This window comes from Corvus brachyrhynchos, unplaced genomic scaffold, assembly GCF_000691975.1.
Source record: "Corvus brachyrhynchos isolate BGI_N302 unplaced genomic scaffold, ASM69197v1 scaffold80, whole genome shotgun sequence".
Classification (NCBI taxonomy): Eukaryota; Metazoa; Chordata; class Aves; order Passeriformes; family Corvidae; genus Corvus; species Corvus brachyrhynchos.
This window is the reverse complement of record NW_008236769.1, coordinates 2,176,997-2,197,739: the sequence shown is the minus strand read 5'-3', so window position 1 is coordinate 2,197,739 and position 20,743 is coordinate 2,176,997. Positions and strand designations below refer to the sequence as shown.

At 40.3% G+C, this 20,743-nt stretch overlaps 1 protein-coding gene across 2 annotated transcripts in view; it reads right to left on the bottom strand.

Annotated features, from left to right (window-relative positions):
• PPARGC1A (PPARG coactivator 1 alpha) overlaps positions 1 to 20,743 on the bottom strand; it is a 368,953-nt gene that overhangs the window by 112,130 nt on the left and 236,080 nt on the right. Inside the window, exon 1 of one of the 2 annotated variants that reach the window (XM_017727556.1) lies at positions 18,192 to 18,477. The exons of the other annotated variant lie outside the window; for it this stretch is intronic. Within the exon in view, the coding sequence (XP_017583045.1) occupies positions 18,192 to 18,212 (21 nt within the window). The 5' untranslated portion in view covers positions 18,213 to 18,477. Of the gene's footprint in view, positions 1 to 18,191; positions 18,478 to 20,743 lie in introns of those variants that run through there. 2 annotated transcript variants of the gene reach the window in all.

The following is a 20,743-nucleotide window of genomic DNA, read 5'->3' as shown; positions in this document are numbered from 1 at the left end:
GTGTGAGGGGAAGGGAGCAGTGGCTCTGAATATATATACTGGTATGCAACATCTCTGAATGAGATGGTATGAAAAGATGGACCATAAAGAAGTGATGGCTTCAGTACATGGGATTTTAACACTTTTTGCTTCTGTGATCCTATAAACCCTCAACATCAGGAAGCCATTAAATGAAAAATAATTAGTTTTCTGACCTGCCTTTTTTTACACATATGATGATCATAAAAAGAATGACGCTGTCACTGATCCCCACATCTGTCTGCATATTGCATGCTTTATAGATATAGGGTCTGCTGCTGCCACAGAAATGGGGACTCCTAGGTTTTTTGGGCAGGCTCTTGTCAGCACATTCAGCACGCAAATCAATTCTCAGTGAAGCAGCAGCAGCCATGGGCTGGCCTCTTCACCACAGCCAGCCCATGTCATGCCAGGCACTCCTTCCCTCCCTGGCAGCAGGGTACTGCTCTTCTTTTCTTTCCTCATGATTTTATTTGGAAACAAAAAGAAACAACATCCTGTCATCGAACATCAGTAAGGCGTAATTATTATAGCAACATTTTACCTACCACAGTGAACATTATTACTATGTGAAGATCACAAATATCAAGCCTCCAGGAATGTCACATGAGAATGTCATAAGTAAGCCTATGTCTAAAATAAACACTCAGAAAAACCCTTCTCAAAACCACTCTGTCTACCTATATGCAAATGCATTTTACTAAGGGCTGTTCTTTACAAGATTTGAGAAATAACTTGTGGAAGAAGAAGTCTGTTATTTCAGGGGCAAAAACAGCAACTGTGCAGAGCTAATATTTTGCCATGACTTCTCTCAGACTGGTGCTGTTGGAAGAAGCCCTGAATACCGACAGGCTACAGCTCAGCTGAAACACACTGCAGCTGCTCAGGATGTGCTGCCATCAGAAACAGGTCTGAGGCCTGGCTTCTCTCTCTTTCATGCCACCGACTATGAGCCTGACTCATATTTCTGCTGCCCTTTGCCAACAGCCACATCTCAAGCAGGGAACTCAAAGCTCCGTGATAAAAAGCATTTTTGCTAAAATTTAAATAAACTGTGCCCAACAAATGAGTTTAAAATGAGTAAGTGTCAGTGGCTGTTCAGATAGATATGTTTTTACTCACTGCTGACCAGCTCATGCTTTTAGGTCTAGCAGTGTTGAACGAAGACACAGGAATACATACCCCACTGGAAACGGAAATGGCACACAGCAGGACAGGGCTTGTCAGTGCCACAATGAGCCAGGGAAGGGAATTTTACAAATTCCTTTCAATGTCAGGTCCTTAACTTTGCAGTGTCAGTTCTATATGCTGAAGTTTTGTTTCATGCCCTATATATATTCCCCTTTCATAGAGAGAAGGCTGGTGACTGTGCTTACTATTCTTGGAGTGCTGTCGTGAATGGGTGGAATACTAAGAGAACCACATCTGAAAATATACACTCACAACGTCTTATCAGTATTGGACATACATAATTTTTTCTTGCAAAGTTTTTGCATGAAATTGGTTGTCACACAAATTCATGTGCTTCTCCTTGCTGTTTTTTTTTTTTAAACCCACTACATTACTATATTTTTTGATGTCCATTTTAATGTTCCTTATAGATAAAGCCAACCGTCTATACTAAAATTTCATGCACCCTTTTCTTTGGTTGAACAGAACTGCATTCTCACTACACAGTAGTATTTCACATACATTTCAATAACTGGGTACACTCCATGCAGTTGAAAAAGAAAATATCCACCTGTAAGCATGCAATATTTCTGCCTTAATTGAATGTAAATGCAACCTTCCCCAACACACCTTCTCTAGGCGAAAGGAAGTGCAAGCTCCTTTGATGTAAAGCACCACTGTTTAATTTCCTACCGTGGGAAGTAAGGATGGTTTAGTTGAATAACTGAAACACTGGCCCTCACTTTAGTCTATGCTTGGAAAACTGAAATCTAAGACTGAAAAGAGTTTCTCCCAGCAAAAGTTTTTGATAAATTGTAATTTATTGAAATAATAATACCAACACTTATCTATTTGATACAGAGACCTCACGGAATGGTTTAGAGGAACAGAATGTATGGAAGTTTGAAGTGTTTATGGAGAAACACAACCTGGAAACTAGCACTGATGGTCCACCAAGCATACTATTCTTTTAGTGAACTGCATTTTTGAGCTGAAATGTAATTCACTACAGATTTTCAAAACACTACAAATGAAACAACGGCAGCATTAGTTTTCAGTTTTGTTTGAAAACATGAACTATTCTTGATTACATATGGAAATGCTGAACAATGAACCAATAACTTCCATTGATAGCATTTTAATCTCTTGAGTTGAGCAAGGTGCTCAACCAAGCCTTTACATGCTCTTTGCAAGACTCATGTGGAAGCAACTGGAGCACAGTGCAAAGAACTTCAGCGCTTGGAGCAGAGATCTAGGTAAGCAATGCAGAAGCAAGCACCAAAATTATCCTATTTAGTGTGCTGAGGGTCTGAAAATGTGGATTGTTTTAAGTATTGTGCACATTAAAGTTCTTCATGGAGGCTGGCTGATATCACACCAGCTTTGATAAAGCAGGGCTAAGAAAAGATGTACAGGCTTCAGTCACAGAGGAGCAAAACACAGGTGCCTTCCAGAAAAATTTTAAGGTAAAGGGCTTGGAGTAGAGCTGGCCACCACTAGGTCCCAGGATGACAATGATGGTGATGACGATGACAATGATGGTACTAGTAACAACAACAGCAGCCGCCAAATTCTTTATTACAGAATAGATACTAAAGTAACCAAAGCCATCTAACATGCAAGTGAAAGGTGTTTTCTTTAAAAGTGAAGAAGGGGAGAGCTGCTTCTGCATCAAGACATGGCTACCCTGATTTCAGAAAATAGGTATATTGGACACAGCAGTCAGCAAAGCACCTGAGAGAAACCATGAAAAACCAAAGAATTAAGACAGCTGAAGCATAATGGAAAGACACAGTGCTCTATTAATAAAGCTCACCTTTAAAGAAGCATGATAGGACCGTGGTATTTAATATCAGTGCTTATCACAAGCATCTCAAGAGATTTCAGCTCTTTTAATGTATGTCTTACAAAAGAAACACCACTAAAGAGTGCTGACTTCAATGTTTTCCTACTGCTAACAGCTGCCTTTCAGGCAAGATCCCATGAAGCTTTCCTCTTCCATATTTAACTGACTGTGGATTTCCACGTTTAATTGAATGGGATTCAATAGCAGGAGCAGAGAGAGTTCAAACTGTCCCTTTGGGGATTCACTCAGGAGAAATTACTCATTCATGCCATGACATTTTGAGGGAATATCATAATGTCGTTTTGGACACAATGTCATAACTTAGAAGAACGGAAGAGTAAGATGGAAACATCAATTACAATAAAAGAAAGGGTTTTAAAATTCACAGTTTGCCCTGTGTCCCTCCTTTCACAGGGAAGTCCCAGTCTGAAAACGGATGCTGTGCATCTGAAGTCACTACATGCATTCACCACTGGGTCAGCACCATCATCCATGACAGGGTCACCTGCAGGCTGTATCCTGCTGACTCCTGTTCACCCCAGCCACTCCAAAATCTTGCATGGCAGGACACAGGACAGCAGCGATATGGAGACCAGTATAGGAGGAGACTGGTACTGGCCAGGTCTGGCCCTTTCCCCCAGCACATTGTAAAACAGAACTTATGTGTACATGGTAGATAGAGAGGTATGATGGTACCACAGGGTGGGACTAGAATGCAAAACCTTTCTCTACACAGATATATACATTAATATGTATATGCACATGTGTACATAAATATGTTTGTGTTTATAAATATAAATATAAATATATATAAAGGGTCCAGACAGTTATTTTTCTGATTCTATGTCATGTGCTGATACTGAATTACATTAGCAATACCACTCTACAGCATAATATTGCGTTCTAAAAACATGAAAAATAGATGTGAAAAATAAGGCAGATGCAGAACTGTCATGGGAAGGCTTGAAGTTTGAGGCCTTTAATACAGGGATACAACATCTCAGAGACAACCCACCAAGTCCTGTATGTCCTTTGTGAGAACAAAGGCTCGAAACCCCTTCCAGAAATACTCCTTGCATAGCTGATAAGCAGGGAGATAAAAGGGGGTAGGAATGTCCTAGCAGGTTATGGCTTGATGAGAAAGTTGACTCAACACTAGCCTACATGTAGAAGACTGTATCATAATCCTCTCTCTCTCTGTCTTCAACCTGCTATCTGACTTAATTAGATAAAAATGTAAATAAGAATCAATTATTTTCATCATGATTAAATATGTTAAAATGAATCCATCTGGTTATGTGGTAATCAAACGTCATGGAACAAGAGTTTAAGTTTGCAAAAATATAAACGAGTGCTAAGCGACACCTTTATGTTTGGTGTCTGATTTTAAATCACTGATTACTTTTCTTACATTATTTTGCCTATCATGTAAATTTCCACTTTTCTTGTATTTCAGCTGCTGTGCCAACTTTAAAAAGGCGCTAAACATTTTGCCACAGTGCACTGAATGGCATCAATCAGAAAAATTTCAATAAATATTTGTAGAAAGGCTCTTTCCAGGTTGAATGGACTTCCCAGTCCCACTGCCACCCGTCCTGACTTCCCCACTGGCAAGCCAAGCAGTGGCAACCACCAGAGGACAACATGCTCCTAACCTCCATGAGCAGCTCTTTGCAAAGAGCTTTAACTGGGAAGGTAAACTTTCACACTAGGGTTTCGTCTTCAGGATATTGTAATTATTCAGTTTTTCAGTTACTGCTGCCACTTTAATTCATTTAGCAGTAGGCTTTTTAGATTACAGTCCAACTATTATCAACGGGTTTTTTGCACAGAAGGTTACAGCGGTTTATTAATCCATCAATGGCCTCCCTAAAAATATGATCAATGACGCTGTATGAAATGTCATTCTTTATACACTTTAGGAGGTTTGGCAATTAGCACTTCAAAACATGACTGTATTGAAGGTTTAAAAAATACTTGTAACAGAAAAAAACCCAGAATGATATCCCTGAAGAGTTCTGCTGAATTAGAACAAAACACTGTAAATCTTACCACCTGACAACACTACTTTTATGAAATCATTCAAAAAATGCATGTTATTTGCAAAAGTTATTTTTAAAAAGTGTTAGAGTTAGGATTTGATTAATGAGAATGTGTCTAGAGCAACTCCATACTGCTGTGGTTTCTCAGAGTCATGTTTCAGATGTACCTGAAAGCTGGGAAGCACTGCTATTTTCCAAAGCATCTTTTTAAAAGAAAACAATCTGACAGGGCTGCTTGCTCAATACAGTGTGGCTATGAACCAGGAGAGGCTATGAAACACATTAGAGTTCACTTTTCTTGGATGAAGAGAGCCTCTTCAATTATAAAAGTGTAAACAGGTAAAGACTGAATCACGGCGGTGAAAGTCCCATAAATACATGTCTCATCACTCACTGCACAGTGTGCAGATGCAGGAGCAAGCAACACCTTGTTACAAGGTGAGAGAGAGTTAATGTTATCCACCCTCCTGCGCAGCATTCATGTTACATTCAAAGGACAGCACACTCCTCTGAGCCCTGTTTTAAAAATACCACTTACTGTAGCAGCGTGCCAAATATTTTGGTTGATATTTAAATAATTCATGAATGCTAAACTCATCTCTTTTTTTTAACAGAAGAATAAAACCGTCATATTCAGCAGCTGACCTTTTTACTCTGCTATATAAACCCATTAACAATACAGAAAAACATATCCCCAACATAAAAAGCTTTGAAATATCAATTTAAAGGCTACTTTCTGCTATATCCTTTATTGTAAATGGTACCAAGAAAAAAGCAGAAACCAAAAATCAATTTTTAATATATTTCTTCCTACCACAGGGCATCGGAAACATTAATGGTTTCTGTATCTACATGGCTACTCTTACAAGCTCTGCTCTTCCCACATTCACCTTTAAAACATGATTACTGTATGTTTGCATATATATTTGAAGTACTTCTGGATGCAAATTAACTAACAATAACACAGTATAAAGAAATTTCCCATTGTTTGATTACCCAGAATAACGGTTTGATATTTATATAGCTGCTGCAACTTAGGCAAGACAAAATGTTGCACATTTTTGATGAGCTAACTGGATTGCAAACAAACCGGGAATCCAGGCAGGAATCAGGCTTTTGAAGTTCAGTTTTGAAGCCACTGCTGTTCTGCAGAACTCAAGTACAGACATTTTTTGGGAAAGATTTCTGCCTTTAAACTCCCAATGGTCACAGAACAACTCACTAAGTTGTAAAAGTTCCACTGAAAACAGGCATCACAATAAAATTATCAAGTAGTAGCTAAACTGAAGGGAGTGTGTATGAGCGATGGTTATGAACAGTCTTGTGCAACCAGAGGGTGGAAAAGCTCCCTTTCTTTTTCTTCTTTCTGGTGTTTCGGAAAAGTCTCCCCTTTCCATCATAAACTCATACACACAGACAGTTCTGCATAATTGCTATGTTCCATATTTTAAATCAAATTTCATCCCACTGTTCCGAGTCACTCCAGTTTCCAGGCTTTCTTCACCACTATTGCTCAACCCACTCCATCATGTTTTTGGAGATGAAGGTGGAAATTTTCTCTGTAATCAACAAGGAGTAGATGTCTTTGAAAGCCTGCACAGAGGTAGATCTGAATTAGGAATCTAATTAATTAGGGATTAGGAACCTAAATTACATGGACTTCTGTTCATAATGTACGTATTTACTTCAGGAGGACTAGTTCACTATGTGCTTAAATCATGAGGGCAAGATACAATCTAGATATTTTCCCTAGGTTCACATCACGTCCTCTATCATAGGTTTCATTTTTCTTCCTCTCTTTCCAGATCAGCAATGTGGTATATTTGTGTATGTTATCAAAATAATACCACATGCAAATCAGTAATATCAATCTCAGACTAGAAGTAGCACACTAGACTGAAAAGCAGGAAAGACAACTGGAGAACACTGAGAGGCTGTGAAACCACTGCAGAAAATCATTAACCTATGTCTGCTTGGGCTTCGGGTTTTTCTCTTTTACCTACTTTTCGGGTTTTTCTCTTTTACCTGCTTTTAAATAGCATCAACCTTTTCAATTTGTCCCACACTCAGAAGTGTTTGTCAATCTACTGGCTGGCTTGTGGGAAAGACTAACCCCGGTATTATTGGAAAAATCTACGTGAAAATCTCAGTATTTCATAAATATACTGTGGTATTGCTACAGTAATACTGCAATATTACAAAAGCATTAGAGAAAATTCTCCTGCTACCTGTAAACACATCATTTAAACTCCACCATGTTGCACATGCAAAAGCATCTTCTCCAATCAACAATCAACTAGAACAGACTTGGCTCCACAAATGCAAACTGGGTAACTATTACTCTTAAGATAAGAAAAAGAATCAATGATATAACCAACTTTTAATATCATATGAAAACCATCAAAGCATGTCACGTCATTTTAAAGTGATCTTTGAAGTGTTAAAACAAACAGCAGAAACCTCCATGGCCATGAAAAGTAGTTTTGTTCCTTTTTAGAGAAGGAAGGGAGTAATCCCAGGGATTTACAACTAATTGTATAGTTTTACCACTGAATAATTGGAATAAGTAAAAGTCTATTTAAACTACCTCACATTTGTCAGGTCAGTGCTGTCAGCTGCAAACTCCACTCACCAGGTATCACAGTTGCTTTCTAAATACTGCTGCATATTGCAAACACTGTTGGAACACCTTGGTGCATCACAGTAAGTTAAGAACAAACTTGTTCTTGTGATAATCAAGTTTTAATGATAATCAAAATGTAGATTTTTTTTTTTGCCATGATCACTGTCAGGCTGCAGCGCGAATGTGCCTGTGGGAATCCCTATTGAGCCCCTGTAACAGAGGCCTATATCTGACAGCAAGGAGGGAGCAAAGTGTTCCTAAAACAACATGGAAAATGTGAAGTCTCTCAAGAGAAAAAAGATTTCATTCGCTTTTTCGTGTTAATCATTGCTACCTATTGATGTCCTAAACCTGCTGCTGAATATTAGGGAATTCAGAGTACAAAACCATAAGGTAAAGCTTTTACCAGCATGTATCTAAGCATTAATTGAAATGCCTTAAGGCAGAAGAAAACTGCTTCTGAAACATTTACATGAGATGAATAGAGCTTGGATAAGGAAAAAAAAGGGGTATTTGCAATAGTTTTCCTTATAGCTATCCCCATCAGTTAGTCTTTAAATACAATGACTTTTTTTTACCTAAATTCTCATAACTAAAGCCCTTTGTAAAGACCTGCAAGATCTGAGAAAATATGGCTGGATGAAATACCCCAGAACTATTTTTAACAAAATAGTGCTTATAGGATTGGTTTTTTTAATGGCAGGTTTAAAAGGCACTGGGTTTGGGGATTTTTCTATTGAAGGCTGTCACAGAGTGTTTGTCAGGGAGCCTTTGGGGATATGTAATTCAGGTACCTCATCCTCTGTGTACAGTACATACAAACATGCAATTATGACTGAATCTTAATCCTCCTTCCACTCTATCTTCTGAATAATAACCTGTGTTATTACAGAAAACCATTTTTTACTGCAAATGAGGTCATATGCCAGGATAACTTCCCCTCACTCCATTTTGTCTGCAGTCCTGGTAAGCCACATCAAGTCCCAGGTAATATGGGAGACACAGCATGGGAAGCCTGCCCCCAGTTCCCTGTGGGGCACAGGGCAGATGCCATGCTTCTCAGCAGGGAAGGATTGGTGAGGGACTGGCTGGAAAGCACTAATTCCCACCCCATCCAAGCAGACTTTGGGGAGGAAATTCTAATTCTGGAGGAAATTCTAATTTTGTTTTTTCATAAGTGATGTGTCACTCACTGATGTGTAGTAACTGCTATCTGCAGGCCCCTGATAACAGGCAGGTTTTGGGACTATCAAGCTTTGGGCAGCCTAGCATAGGTTGGTCTCCCCCACATGCTTTTTAAGTCTGCTTTTCTAGCTACTGCCTGTCACCTCTGTTGTCACTTGCATGTGCCACATATACCCACATGTCCATGGCGCAGCTGATGGGAATGGCACTGACTGGGTGAGAGTGGATGTGGCTGGAAGCAAGGCTAAAACTGATAAAACTCCTTGGTAGCAAATTTCTGATTGCACTTAGTGCAGAGACTTTCCATAGGTCCTGGCACCAGGATCGCAGCACGGTCGTCCGCCCCCTGGGGGAAAGAAGGCTCTGAAGTTGTAATCTGACTTAAAAGTTCCCAGCAGGGAACTCATTCCCCTCCCAAGCAACTCATTGTCACAGAAGTTTGGGATCTGACTCCTGAGGAAGAGTGGCCAATTTCTCCTCTGAATTTGTTGGGATCATCTTTCAACCCTGGCATCTCAGCTTGCCTTTTTCGCCTCGATTAAGGAGCTATCTGCTATCGAAGGTATCGTCTTCAGGTAATACCTTGTAGACCATCATCACATCATCTCACATCCTCCTCTTGGACAAAGTAAGTAGATTGAGCTTCTTAAATCTGTAATTGTAGGACCTATTTTCCAGAGATTGAGTGAATTTGCTACCGACTTTAATGCTGTCAGGATTTACTCTCAGAGCCTCAGCTGGGGTAAATTCCGTGCTCAGAGGTCAGAAGAAAATGTAGCTAAACCATTGCTGAGATTTTCTGATTCCAAATATCTCCTGCAAATCTCTCACTGTATACTTACTCTTTTGCAATCTGCTTTAATTAAGGCTTAGCAATCAGAAGGAAAAAATCTTTGAAGTTTAACAATTCAATAGTGTGTGAAAATGTTAAATGCTAAGCCCTTTTGTGTAAGCCTTATTCTGTTCGTTAACAAATTTTCAATATATGAAACAGCTTGTTCAAAGCAGATAAAGAAAAAAAGACTGGCGTGGATAATACCTTGTGGTTAGCACACTTCTTAAATTCAGTTATTTACCAAATGTTATGCTGGTGACAGTGGAGTGCTTGGCAAAAGCCAGACAGTAAATCATATAAAATTATACTCCCATGCAACCTTAAATTTTGCATTTGAATTGTCTTTAAACAGATCCTGCCAGTGTTACAGCCTAAAATGTGCAATATAGTTCTAGATAACAGTAAAACAGAGATCAGAAAAGAGCAATAAGAATTAGGGTTGGATTTGTTTCCTCCCAGGGCAGTGCATTTTATGTCTCTGAAACCGTGAGTAAGCAAAGTGGAGCCTCCCTGTACTGCCAGCTGGACTGGTCCCTAAGTACAGCTCCTGTCTGGAGTGGCTCCTGGCAGGGAACGACACCCAGGAGTCTATATAATGGATATCTTCATGGCTGAAGAACTCAAATCACATGATTTGGCATGTGACAAATCATACCAAAGATCCTAATATTTGAGAAGCCTGGGGTTGCTTTATTTCCCCAAGAGTTGGGCAGAGAGCTATAACAATATACTTTACCTACAGCATATGGAAGGGAGTACAATGCAGTAACAATGGGTTAAAATAAATAAACGAACATTTATAATGGTATCTTTGGACATAACTTTTTTTTCATGTTTTGATCTGATTTTGTTGGCAAGAAAGTACTTGTGCAATCCTGCCTGGGTCCTCATGAAACATATGCTACCCAGTCTAGTTTTCAGCACCTGAGTACTCTCACAACCAACTGAACTTGATACATAGGGAAAAAAAAGTGGCCAGAAACTTCAATACAAATGCTGTATTATGTATCCTAAATAGCTTTACTGCTGAGAGACTGGTGTTTGGTTTTATTGTTCATAAAATTTGTATTGATAACTACTTAAGCTATACTAATGATTCCCACATATGACTTTCCTAATAATCTATAACAAGCCATGAAATCTACTATTTGTGGTAGGACCCACCCATGAAATCAGGCAACTTTGTCCAGAATTTTTTAAGTAATGCTATCGTAAATATTCTGGTAAAGTATGCAATATAAATGCAATTGTACCGTAATACCCACAGAGTATGTATTAATGCAACCATTAAACAGAATAGTACTGCCACAACATTAATACATTTTATATTATAGTAGCAGAATTAATACACATTAGGTTACAACATTTTCCTATAGTAATTACTGGAATACTACATTATCCATAAGAAACTGCCATCTGCCTTCAAGAACCCAATTTATCTGCCCATTCAGAGCAGCAGGAGCACAGCTGGCCTCTCTGGAGACAGAGCTCCAACTAAGGAGCAGCAACAGGTATTTCAGGAAGAGTGGAGGTTCACAGGCCAGTCTTTTGGTGATACTGACTCTTTAGAGCTCTGTAGGTACCACTGACATGGGAATCTCTTTGGGAAATATTTGCTGCAGAAGCAGTCTCTCCTGGGAGCTGTGGATGCCTGGCACTTCTGTATTCTTTAACTTCTGTTCTCAGCTAAAAAAATCTGATGAAAATGCTGGAGGACAGGATAGGAGGAGTTCTGCTTTGTGATGGTGAAAGGCAAAGGCATTTTCAGATTAATTTACCTGATTAATGTTGATCCTGATCAATGAAGATGATGAAAGACCATAAACTCCTCCTGAGATACTCAGGGCTTTTCAGCTTACAGAAAAAGCATAAATATTCATTTCCCTAATAAGGTAAACTGAAAATCTTCATTTGACCAGTTTTAAGGGTTGCCGTAAGTCCTGGCCAGAAGCAATCCTCATTCCCTTAGAATTTAAGTTCTCAGGAAAAGTGAAATGATAGCCTGATGGGTCTGATGGGACAGCCCTTTTGGGACTGAACTAAGCGTCTCCTACCACCAGAGGGTCTTTATTTCTCACTGCATGAAATGGAGAATTTCAATCCCACAGAGAGTACACTCACAATGCAATAGGCCTGCTAATTAAATGGATTTCGGATTACCCCAACTGGAAAAGTAAAAATAATTTTTCACAAAACTACAGGAAAAATACTCGTTTCAATACAAAACATTTTCTACTTGCAGAAAGTGTGCAGAACATGAAGAGACATTGGGATGAACCACACGAACATCTAGGAAGGTAAGAAATGTGTTACGTGAACTGGAGAGCCAGATTTTCCATTCCAGCATCTTACATTCCCGTGTTTGACTCCAGTTATTTTTATGTCCTTCCTTTGTAAGACACCCAGATCAGTAGCTCAGGACTTTCTAGTGCCTGCAAAATCTTGCATGATATTAAAACACTAGACATGTGCAAATACCATTAATTACTAACTGAAGTAATTTTTCTTCTGGGTCTCTCAGAAGATCTTTCTACTTCCATTTTCTAGATGAGTACTTCTTAAATGGGCACTGCATTTCCAGAGCAGAAACGTGATGGGGCTGGGTCAGCTCAGGCAGGGCTGGGCTGTAGAGAAAGCCTTACGATGGAGGACAAAGTTTTGCTACATCCATGATTTACCCCTTGCACTGACATGTCCTTCTCCACTTCCAACAGGACTCAGGAACACATCTCCTTCCTTCTCCCTCCAAAGAGGCAACTGACAGAAGCAGCTGAGTTGAGGACAGGGATGAGCATGATATGGAGTTAGTTTGCCCTTTCCTTTTATTCTCAGTGCTCCCAGCTAACTACTATGGAGTGTTCAGTGTATCCCAGCCACATCCAAAGGATGCCTTTTGGCAGAGAAACTATTGTGAGAAAGTGCAAGCAGGTGAACGTGAGGAAGTGACTGGGTTAAGAATGAAGCTGCAAAGGCAGCTAAGTCCCTCTGGACTCAGGAGGCATCTCTCCACTTCATCCCTGCTCCATATCCTAATGTAAAACTGGTTCTCAAAGGAGAGAAGCAGAGACAGACAGTATGGCAAGAGAGAGAGAGACAGTCAAGTAAAGCAACTCTGAACAGTATCTGCTCCAAGAGAATTTTACCCCTATAACAATCACTGGCAAGCCCATAAAGCGTAAGTATGTCCCAGGATGCAAATTGTGTCCTTCACACCAAGGAACAACTCCTTGGCTGTTACTTAGTTGATAACAACACATCCCAATATGCAGGGAGAGTTGATGTTCTCAAATAAAAGGTGTGCCTGAACTAGAGTAGCTCCCTACCATGGCACAAGAACACTCAGGAAGGCTTGGGATACTAAAACTGTACAGGATGTTGAGCTGCTCCAGGCAGCCAATGGGGAAATCCCACATCCCTCATGCTGCAGAGCACTGCAAGGATGCCCATACGGAGTGCCCCTGTACTGTCCAAGTTTATGCTTGCCCTTGGGAGGCAGGGTGAAGCACACACCCCCACCTAACTCAGCAAGCTCCAACTCACCCCTTATTCTCCCCACTGCTTGAACTGCTTATCTGAATCACAGAATATTCTGAGTTGGAAGGGACCCTCAAGGATCATCAAAGTCCAACTCCTGGCCCTGCACAGGACAGCCTCAAAGATCACACCATGTGCCTGGGAGAGTTGTCCAAATGCTTCTTGAACTCTGTCAGTCTTGGTGACCACTTTACTGGGAAGACTGTTCCAGTGCCCAACTACCCTTTTTCAAATATGAAGTCTAAACCTCCCCTGAACAGCTCTGTCATTACCTCTGGTCCTGTCACTGGTCACCATAGGCAAGAGATCAGTGTCTGCCCCTTCTCTTCCCCTCACGAGGAAGCTGTAACTGCAATGAGATCTCTCCTCAGTCTCCTCTTCTCCAGGCTGAGAAAGCCAACTGACCTCAGCCACTCCTCATACAGCTTCACCTCAAGGCCCTTCTTCATCTTTGTTGCCCTCCTTTGGATGCGCTCTAATATCTTAATATCTTTCTTTTACTGTGGTGCCCAAAGCTGCCCCCAGGACTTGAGGTGAGGCTGCCCCAGTGCAGAGCAGAGCAGGACAATCCCCTCCCTTGCCCAGCGGGTGATGCTGTGCCTGATGGCGCCAGGACACGCTCGGCCCTCCTGGTTGCCAGGGCACTGCTGACTCATGTTCAACTTGCCATTGATCAGGACCCCCAAGTCCCTTTCGGCTTCACTGTTTTCCAGCATCTCATTCCCCAGTCTGCACCTACATCCAGGGTTTCCCCATCCCAGGTGCAGAATCCAGGACTCTTCCTTGTTGAAATTCATATGGTTGGTGATTGCTCAGTCCTCTAACTTGTTAAGGACTCTCTGCAGGGCTTCCCCGCCTTTAAGGGAGTTGACAGCTCCTCCCAGTTCTGTATCATCTGCAAACTTGCTTAGTATCCCTTCCAGTCCTACAGCCAAGTTATTTATAAGGATGTTGAAGAGCACAGGGCCAAGGATGAAGCCCTGCAGAACCCCACTAGTGACAGGTCACCACTCTGATGTCACCCCATTGATTAGAAACCTTTGTGCCTGACCTGTGAGCCAGCTGCTCACCCATCACAGGATGTGTTTATTCAGCTGTGTTGGACATTTTGTCCAGAAGGATCCTGTGAGAGACAGTATCAAAAGCTGTACTGAAATCCAAAAAGATTGCATCAATTGGCTTCCCTTGATCAGCTAGGTGGGATACCTTGTCATAAAGGGAAATCAGATTTGACAGATTTGAAGATGGGAAACTTCCAGGTGACTTACAGCCAGTCACATCCACAGCACACAAAGACCCCACTTCTCCAGGTCCTTCGGAAGAGAAAAAAAAAACAGAGGAGAGAAAAGATGGGCCCCTTTAACGTACAGATATAATTAACCATTCCAACAATTTATCAAGGTTTCTCAGGTATTTCCAACCATGGCAATTTAAAATCAAGGTTGGATGCTTTATTTCTGAAATAAATGCTCTTGTTCAAACAAGAATTATTTCAGGGATGTTTGATAGTATATGTTGTAAGACGAGGTCAGACTAGATTATCACAGTATTCCCTTCTGGCATTATAATCTATGAATCTATAAAACAGAAAGGATTTAATTGATGAAGTTTAGCCCCATTAGCCCCTCATTACCGTATGACATTGTCATCATTACTCTCTGACTCCAAATGACTATAGATCCAAATTCAACCTTTTCTCTCCCATTTTATATACATTTTATATCTATGATATACACACATGGTTTCAAGGGATTATAAAATCCACCCTTTACCCATCCCCTGCATTAAGTACATGGAAAACATTACCGATTTCAGAATTATCCTATTTGCAGGGCTCTGACACTTTCTCCTCAAAAGAAGGGGTTTTTTTCAGTAGATTTCCAAAACAAAGGAAAGGAAAATTGATTCAGACTGGACAAAGACATCCAGGAATTGCTATAATTGGGGGGTTTGTGGTAAATCATGTGTAAATGCCATGCCCAGGTAGATGATATAAGTGTACTTTTTTTTTTAGCTCAGCAATAACCTTAAACAGGCATCATCATCTGGATATGGAGATGATCGTAACACTGCTACCAGGGAACAATTATTTACAAATCATTGTTGAAGCCTGGTTTACATTGTTTACATCTCATTGCTGAAGTCTGGTTTGGGATATCATGTAAATTCTGAGCAGCAATTTTCTTATATCCATTTCTAATCCCCTCTTCCCCTTCAAGTTTGCAAAAGAAACCAGGAATAATGGGAAGTCTTCAGACAGTCCATTAATTTTATACCCACTCATATCAAGTAATTCCTATTAATTTCTCTGGCATTTACTTCACTTTTTAACTACTCCTCCTTTCCAAATTCCATCCTCAGATAAGAAACAGTACTTAAGAAACTGGACTGTAGTGGAGCAGATATTTCATATGGCATCATTACAGGCAACAAAAGAAAACAATCTGTTGAGTTCACTTCTGTTTGGATTGGGCTGCTGCTGAAAAACTACTGTAATTTAAGGATATATGAGACATGGAGGATTATAGATAAAGAAGATGCAAATGAAATATTGAGTTGACAGAAGTCAATAGCAAAGCTGTTAACTTTATTTCATTCCAAGCATAGTCCCTCCCCCACCCCTTCTCTTTATTTCATAGTGCTATTTGTATTTTTAGTAATTAAGCATTATTAAGAGTGATTGTGCAAACATGTATTTTTAAATGTTATAACAAAGGTTTATGGAGACAATTCCTTCAGGTACAGATGGAACTGTCTTCAACCTTTGGAACCAGAGGCTGAACCTTCCTGATGCTCAAGAGTGGTCAGCACTGGGTGCCTCATGCCCATGGCTGCCTGGGGGTTAATACGGCAACAGGCAGCTCTACGACAGGATGCATTCACCAAATGGAGGGCACACACCACAAGCCTTGTCTTTATTTTTGTCTTTTCCAAACTAAAAGTGTTTTTTCTCTCTTTCTCAAATGGGCTGCTGAAGAATGAATCCGTGCCCCATTTTCAACAGTTTACTTCTCAGAACAACAAAGTAAAGAAAGATATTTATAGCTCAAATCTGAAGTAAACCATACCTGAGAAGCCGGATTAGACAAAAAGTCCTTTTTTATCTGAGGTTTTTGCTACAGATTAGGGAGGATTAAGAAAGCATCCTGCTCTCAACTGTCGTGTGAATGACTGCAGCAAAGTGGAAGTTTTAGCAGGCTCTCATTAACACGAAAGGCCAGCAATGCTTAAAGGTAGGCTATAAAAGAAGTTTTTCTACCAGCCTGTGTCACTTCCCAAGAGCTGACAACACTGAGAGTTCAAAAGAAGTAGTTTGGGTTAATAGTGTACTTGCATGTAAATACATAAAAGCTTCAGTGCCGTAAAGCTAATTTTAAAAAGGACATTTCTCTTTATAGTTCCCCTGAGTATAATAGAAGCTATGATATTCTTTCTACCATAATGTACGTTTCATTAAAGAGCTGGAGCTGTAATTGTCTACATCAGTACGTGGCGGCAGACTGGATAAATTGTCCACATAAATTGCTTAATACAACTCTGAGCCCTTTCCAGAGCATTGGTGGCTCCTACAAACTGCATCAGTGAGTCCTACCTGAGGTTATGCCTCGACCTGCATCTCCACAAGGCTTCAGGCACACTGAGAACAACCCCTAACCCCTAAAACCACCTGGTGCTGAACTCCACAAACACCACCACATTAAACATTTAAACTCATTCCCCATGTTCCACAATGGACATGACTACATGCCAGTAATATTGCAAATTTATGTGGCAGTTATATATATGAAGTGATATGCAGGCTATTATCATTCTTAATAAATCAATAGAGTCAACTGAAAAATAAAACTGAGCATGTGTGGAACATCTGACAGCAAATATATTTTGGTCTCTTAAGAGCTGTCATTTCCATTGCAATTTACTGCCTAACCTACAAGAGGGTTAAATCAGAAAAGTGAACAAAGCAAGAGAAGAGGTCTCAGAAAAGGAAGTACAGTCATTGAATTGCAATTTACCAGTAAATCAGCATGGAAGGAGGGAATTTTTGTCCTAACAGGGCTGTTACTTTTTTTTAAAGCCAGTTTTGTCTTTAACTTGAAGCTACCATTCATTAATGGCAATTTTAGGACTGTACTAAAATATAGAACATACTACAGTTGTAGAGATGTAATTTCATTGGTTTAAGTTTTCTGTGTGCTATTCCTCATAAAATATGAATGCTTTTATCAACTTAGTAGGTAGGACGCTAAGCCAAAGAGGAAAGAGGGAAATCTCAGAGAATGCGTAGACTCAGCACTCTCACGACTGAATTTTTTTATCTTAACCACATTTTGACATTCTACAGGACATCTTTGCATGAAAGATTTAAGTTTGTCCATTTTTCATCCTGCAGCAAAACCTAGAGTAGAATCATTTAGAATGTATGATCTCTGAAATCCTACACAAACACAGCAACGAATGGTGGGCACTCATACACAGTACTTACATAAATATATTTATAGGAATGTTACCTCAGACAAACACCTCTAGCAAACCTGTGAAAGTTAGCTGCTGTTAGTCCACAGTGTTTTAGGCCAGAGAACAGTGACAAAATAAGCAGCGTATGTAACAATTCATGTGTACCAGGATATTAAATGCTGCTTCGGGAGCACCTTTATGAGCCTTCGTATTCCCTGTCCTCTTTTGTGGAAGTTATCGCTGTATTAGATGTTGCTGAACATATTTGATATGAAAGCATTGTCTGTTTGCTACCAGTAATCTAATGAGTATCTCCCTTAGAGTTGCCAGCAAGGTGCTGATTAATTAACTGAAGTAGTGAAGCTGAATCGTACAACAGCTGTTTAGAGAATTGTCATTTCCTCAGTCTCTTTCCCCATCTATTCATTCCCTTGCAGTGCTACCATGAAATTGTAAATTCAGGAAACTTTCTGTTGCTCCTACCTTCACTTGTCCATGCTCCATACCAAAGGGGGAGGCAGCTGGTCAAGGCTTATTTATAAAAAGGGAAGGGAAGCAAAAAAAAGAAGGGAAAAGAAGATAAACTTCCTGTAAGTCACAGCTCTGCTGTCACTTGTCAATAGCAGCTGACAATAAATGGTCCTCCAGGCAGAATGTCAAAACAGGAATCACATATATCCTCTGCTGATTGAGAAGTTAAGCTGTCTGAAAGCCCTTCCCTGGGACTGCTCCACATCCCAGGGAGGTGGCTCAGCTCTCCGGGCCAGCAGTAGCACAGATAAGGGCGGCTAAGTAGCCACAGCCCACTCCCATGGCGTAACGGCACTTGGCAGAGGATCCTAACCTGCTGACCCCAGCTGCCCTGCCGAATAAAGATGATTATTCAGGAGAGTATAATCTGTATTAAGTGGCAGACGGAGAGGTTGGGGAAAGTGTTGATAGCACACACATTTCTCATTGAAATACACAAGATATGCTTTCTGCACTTGGAGTAGCTGCAGATTCCGAAGGAGAAGGTGCGATGACCATTTTTTTCATTATAGCCTGCGAGAAATAATTGCAAGGCGAAGTTTGGCACACTCTCCTCGGGCTGATCACCTGCTCACCTGAGTAAGCTCGGCTTATTCCACTTGACATGCTCTGCCGTGACACGCTAGAGATCGAAACGTTAACACCAGCTGCATCTCTAACTGCTACTCTCTGCAATTTAATTTAATATTATGCTTCTTTACATAGGCCTCACTTTATTATGCTTGAGAATGATGAAGACTAGAAATTACACATGTGATTAAACACCATCTAATCACTCCGTGTACTAAATAAGCCAAACTGCATTGGAAAATAGATCAGGTACAATTTTGGTGTGAAACAAATGAATGCAGGAATGTACTGCATTGATATAGATGGAGCATCTGCCTCGTGATAAAATTAAGTCTTGTGACAGAAATAAATCACTGTAGAGGAGAATGCAAACCATTATCCAATAGGATTTTCTCTTTTCTTCTTATGTGATGGGAGTTATTGGATTCCCTGATGTTAGACAGCCAAGTGCATCCATGATATGATGATAAATCAGGAAGGCTACACAATTTGAAATTAACAGCTACTTATTTTTGAGATGTTAAGATAAAGAAAAAAATACTTTGATTTCTGCAAGTAACTGTTAAATTGGGAATCTCCTTTTCTGATAATCTGATACTCTGTTACTCTGTCATATCATCAAACAATGCCAGCAACCAGCAGTGGGTAGAATAGATTTTGGACTAAGATGAATACAGGAACCACTTATCTTTCTTTTTTTCTTTTCCAATATTCACAGTTTTATCTAAAGAACACCATTTAAAGGTTACTGTTGACATAAGAATGTACTGTTCTTATTACATTTTCGTTTTTGCATGAATATATACTTAAATGGAGGGGAAAAAAAGAGGGTTTTGTTGCTACTTTCCACATTTGAATGAAAAAATCCATACGCTATGTTAAAAATACAGAATAAATAATGAAACTTCAGCATGTATAGTGGTTGATAAATGTGATTCACAAAATATACCTTCATGTTTTAATAGCTTTCCATTGTTACAAGCACACTATTAATTAGTGGAAAAATGGATTCATCTGTCCAGGATGTACTTGTATTTCTTGCCTTTAACCCTTTTTTCACTGTCATGACTTTTGGCTATTACCTCAAAACATTAGCAAGTGCTGGAAGGGACGTGACTGAGAGAAAATGACTAAGGAGGATTTCTGTAGGTGCATTCTTAAGCAATCCTGTGGGGAATGCCACTTAAAACAAGAATCACAATTACATAAACTATGAGTTTATTATTAAAACACATATGAACAGATGAAGGTAAGGCGTATCAGTATAGCACTGTTAAGCAAAGTGCCAATTCAGTTGCCTTGAATGGAAATACAGCAATAACCTAAACCTGATGGTCTTGCAGGTAGGCAATGATGTCACCCTTTGGGCACAGTGTCTGAGCATGGCTGTCACCAGGAAGGCACTTTCTCCAAGCAGCCTCTCTGCAGCCTGACCTGAGACAAGCTGCGCTGGGAGGGAGGGTGGAGGGGAGAAAGCACTGAATGTTGATCACTTGTAATTATGGTAATCTCCATCAGAAGCTTTAACTGCTCTAAACTCTGGCTGTCTTCAGACAGACCTAGCTCCACGAGACAACACCATAAAAGCCATTACAGAAAAGCAAACTGCTCTGGCTGGGTACCAACTTTAATGAGCCTGCAGCGCACAGACACGGGCACTTCACGCCACGGAAGGAGGTGCCGTAACTCTATTCCAAGCTGACGGGAGCAATACCATCGGCAAACCCCTTCCTGCCACAACACAGAGAGAGCCTAAAATCACAGGCTAACCGGGGGCGTTTCCTCACACACGAAGGAAGGAAAAACCAAGATGTTTCTAATTACCTGTCCCACACTGTCTGAGAAGCACCATACTGCACAGGTGAAAGCTCCTTATTTATCTGACATCCTCTGGCTGACAAGGACATGATAACTGGCACTTGCTGATGTACCTC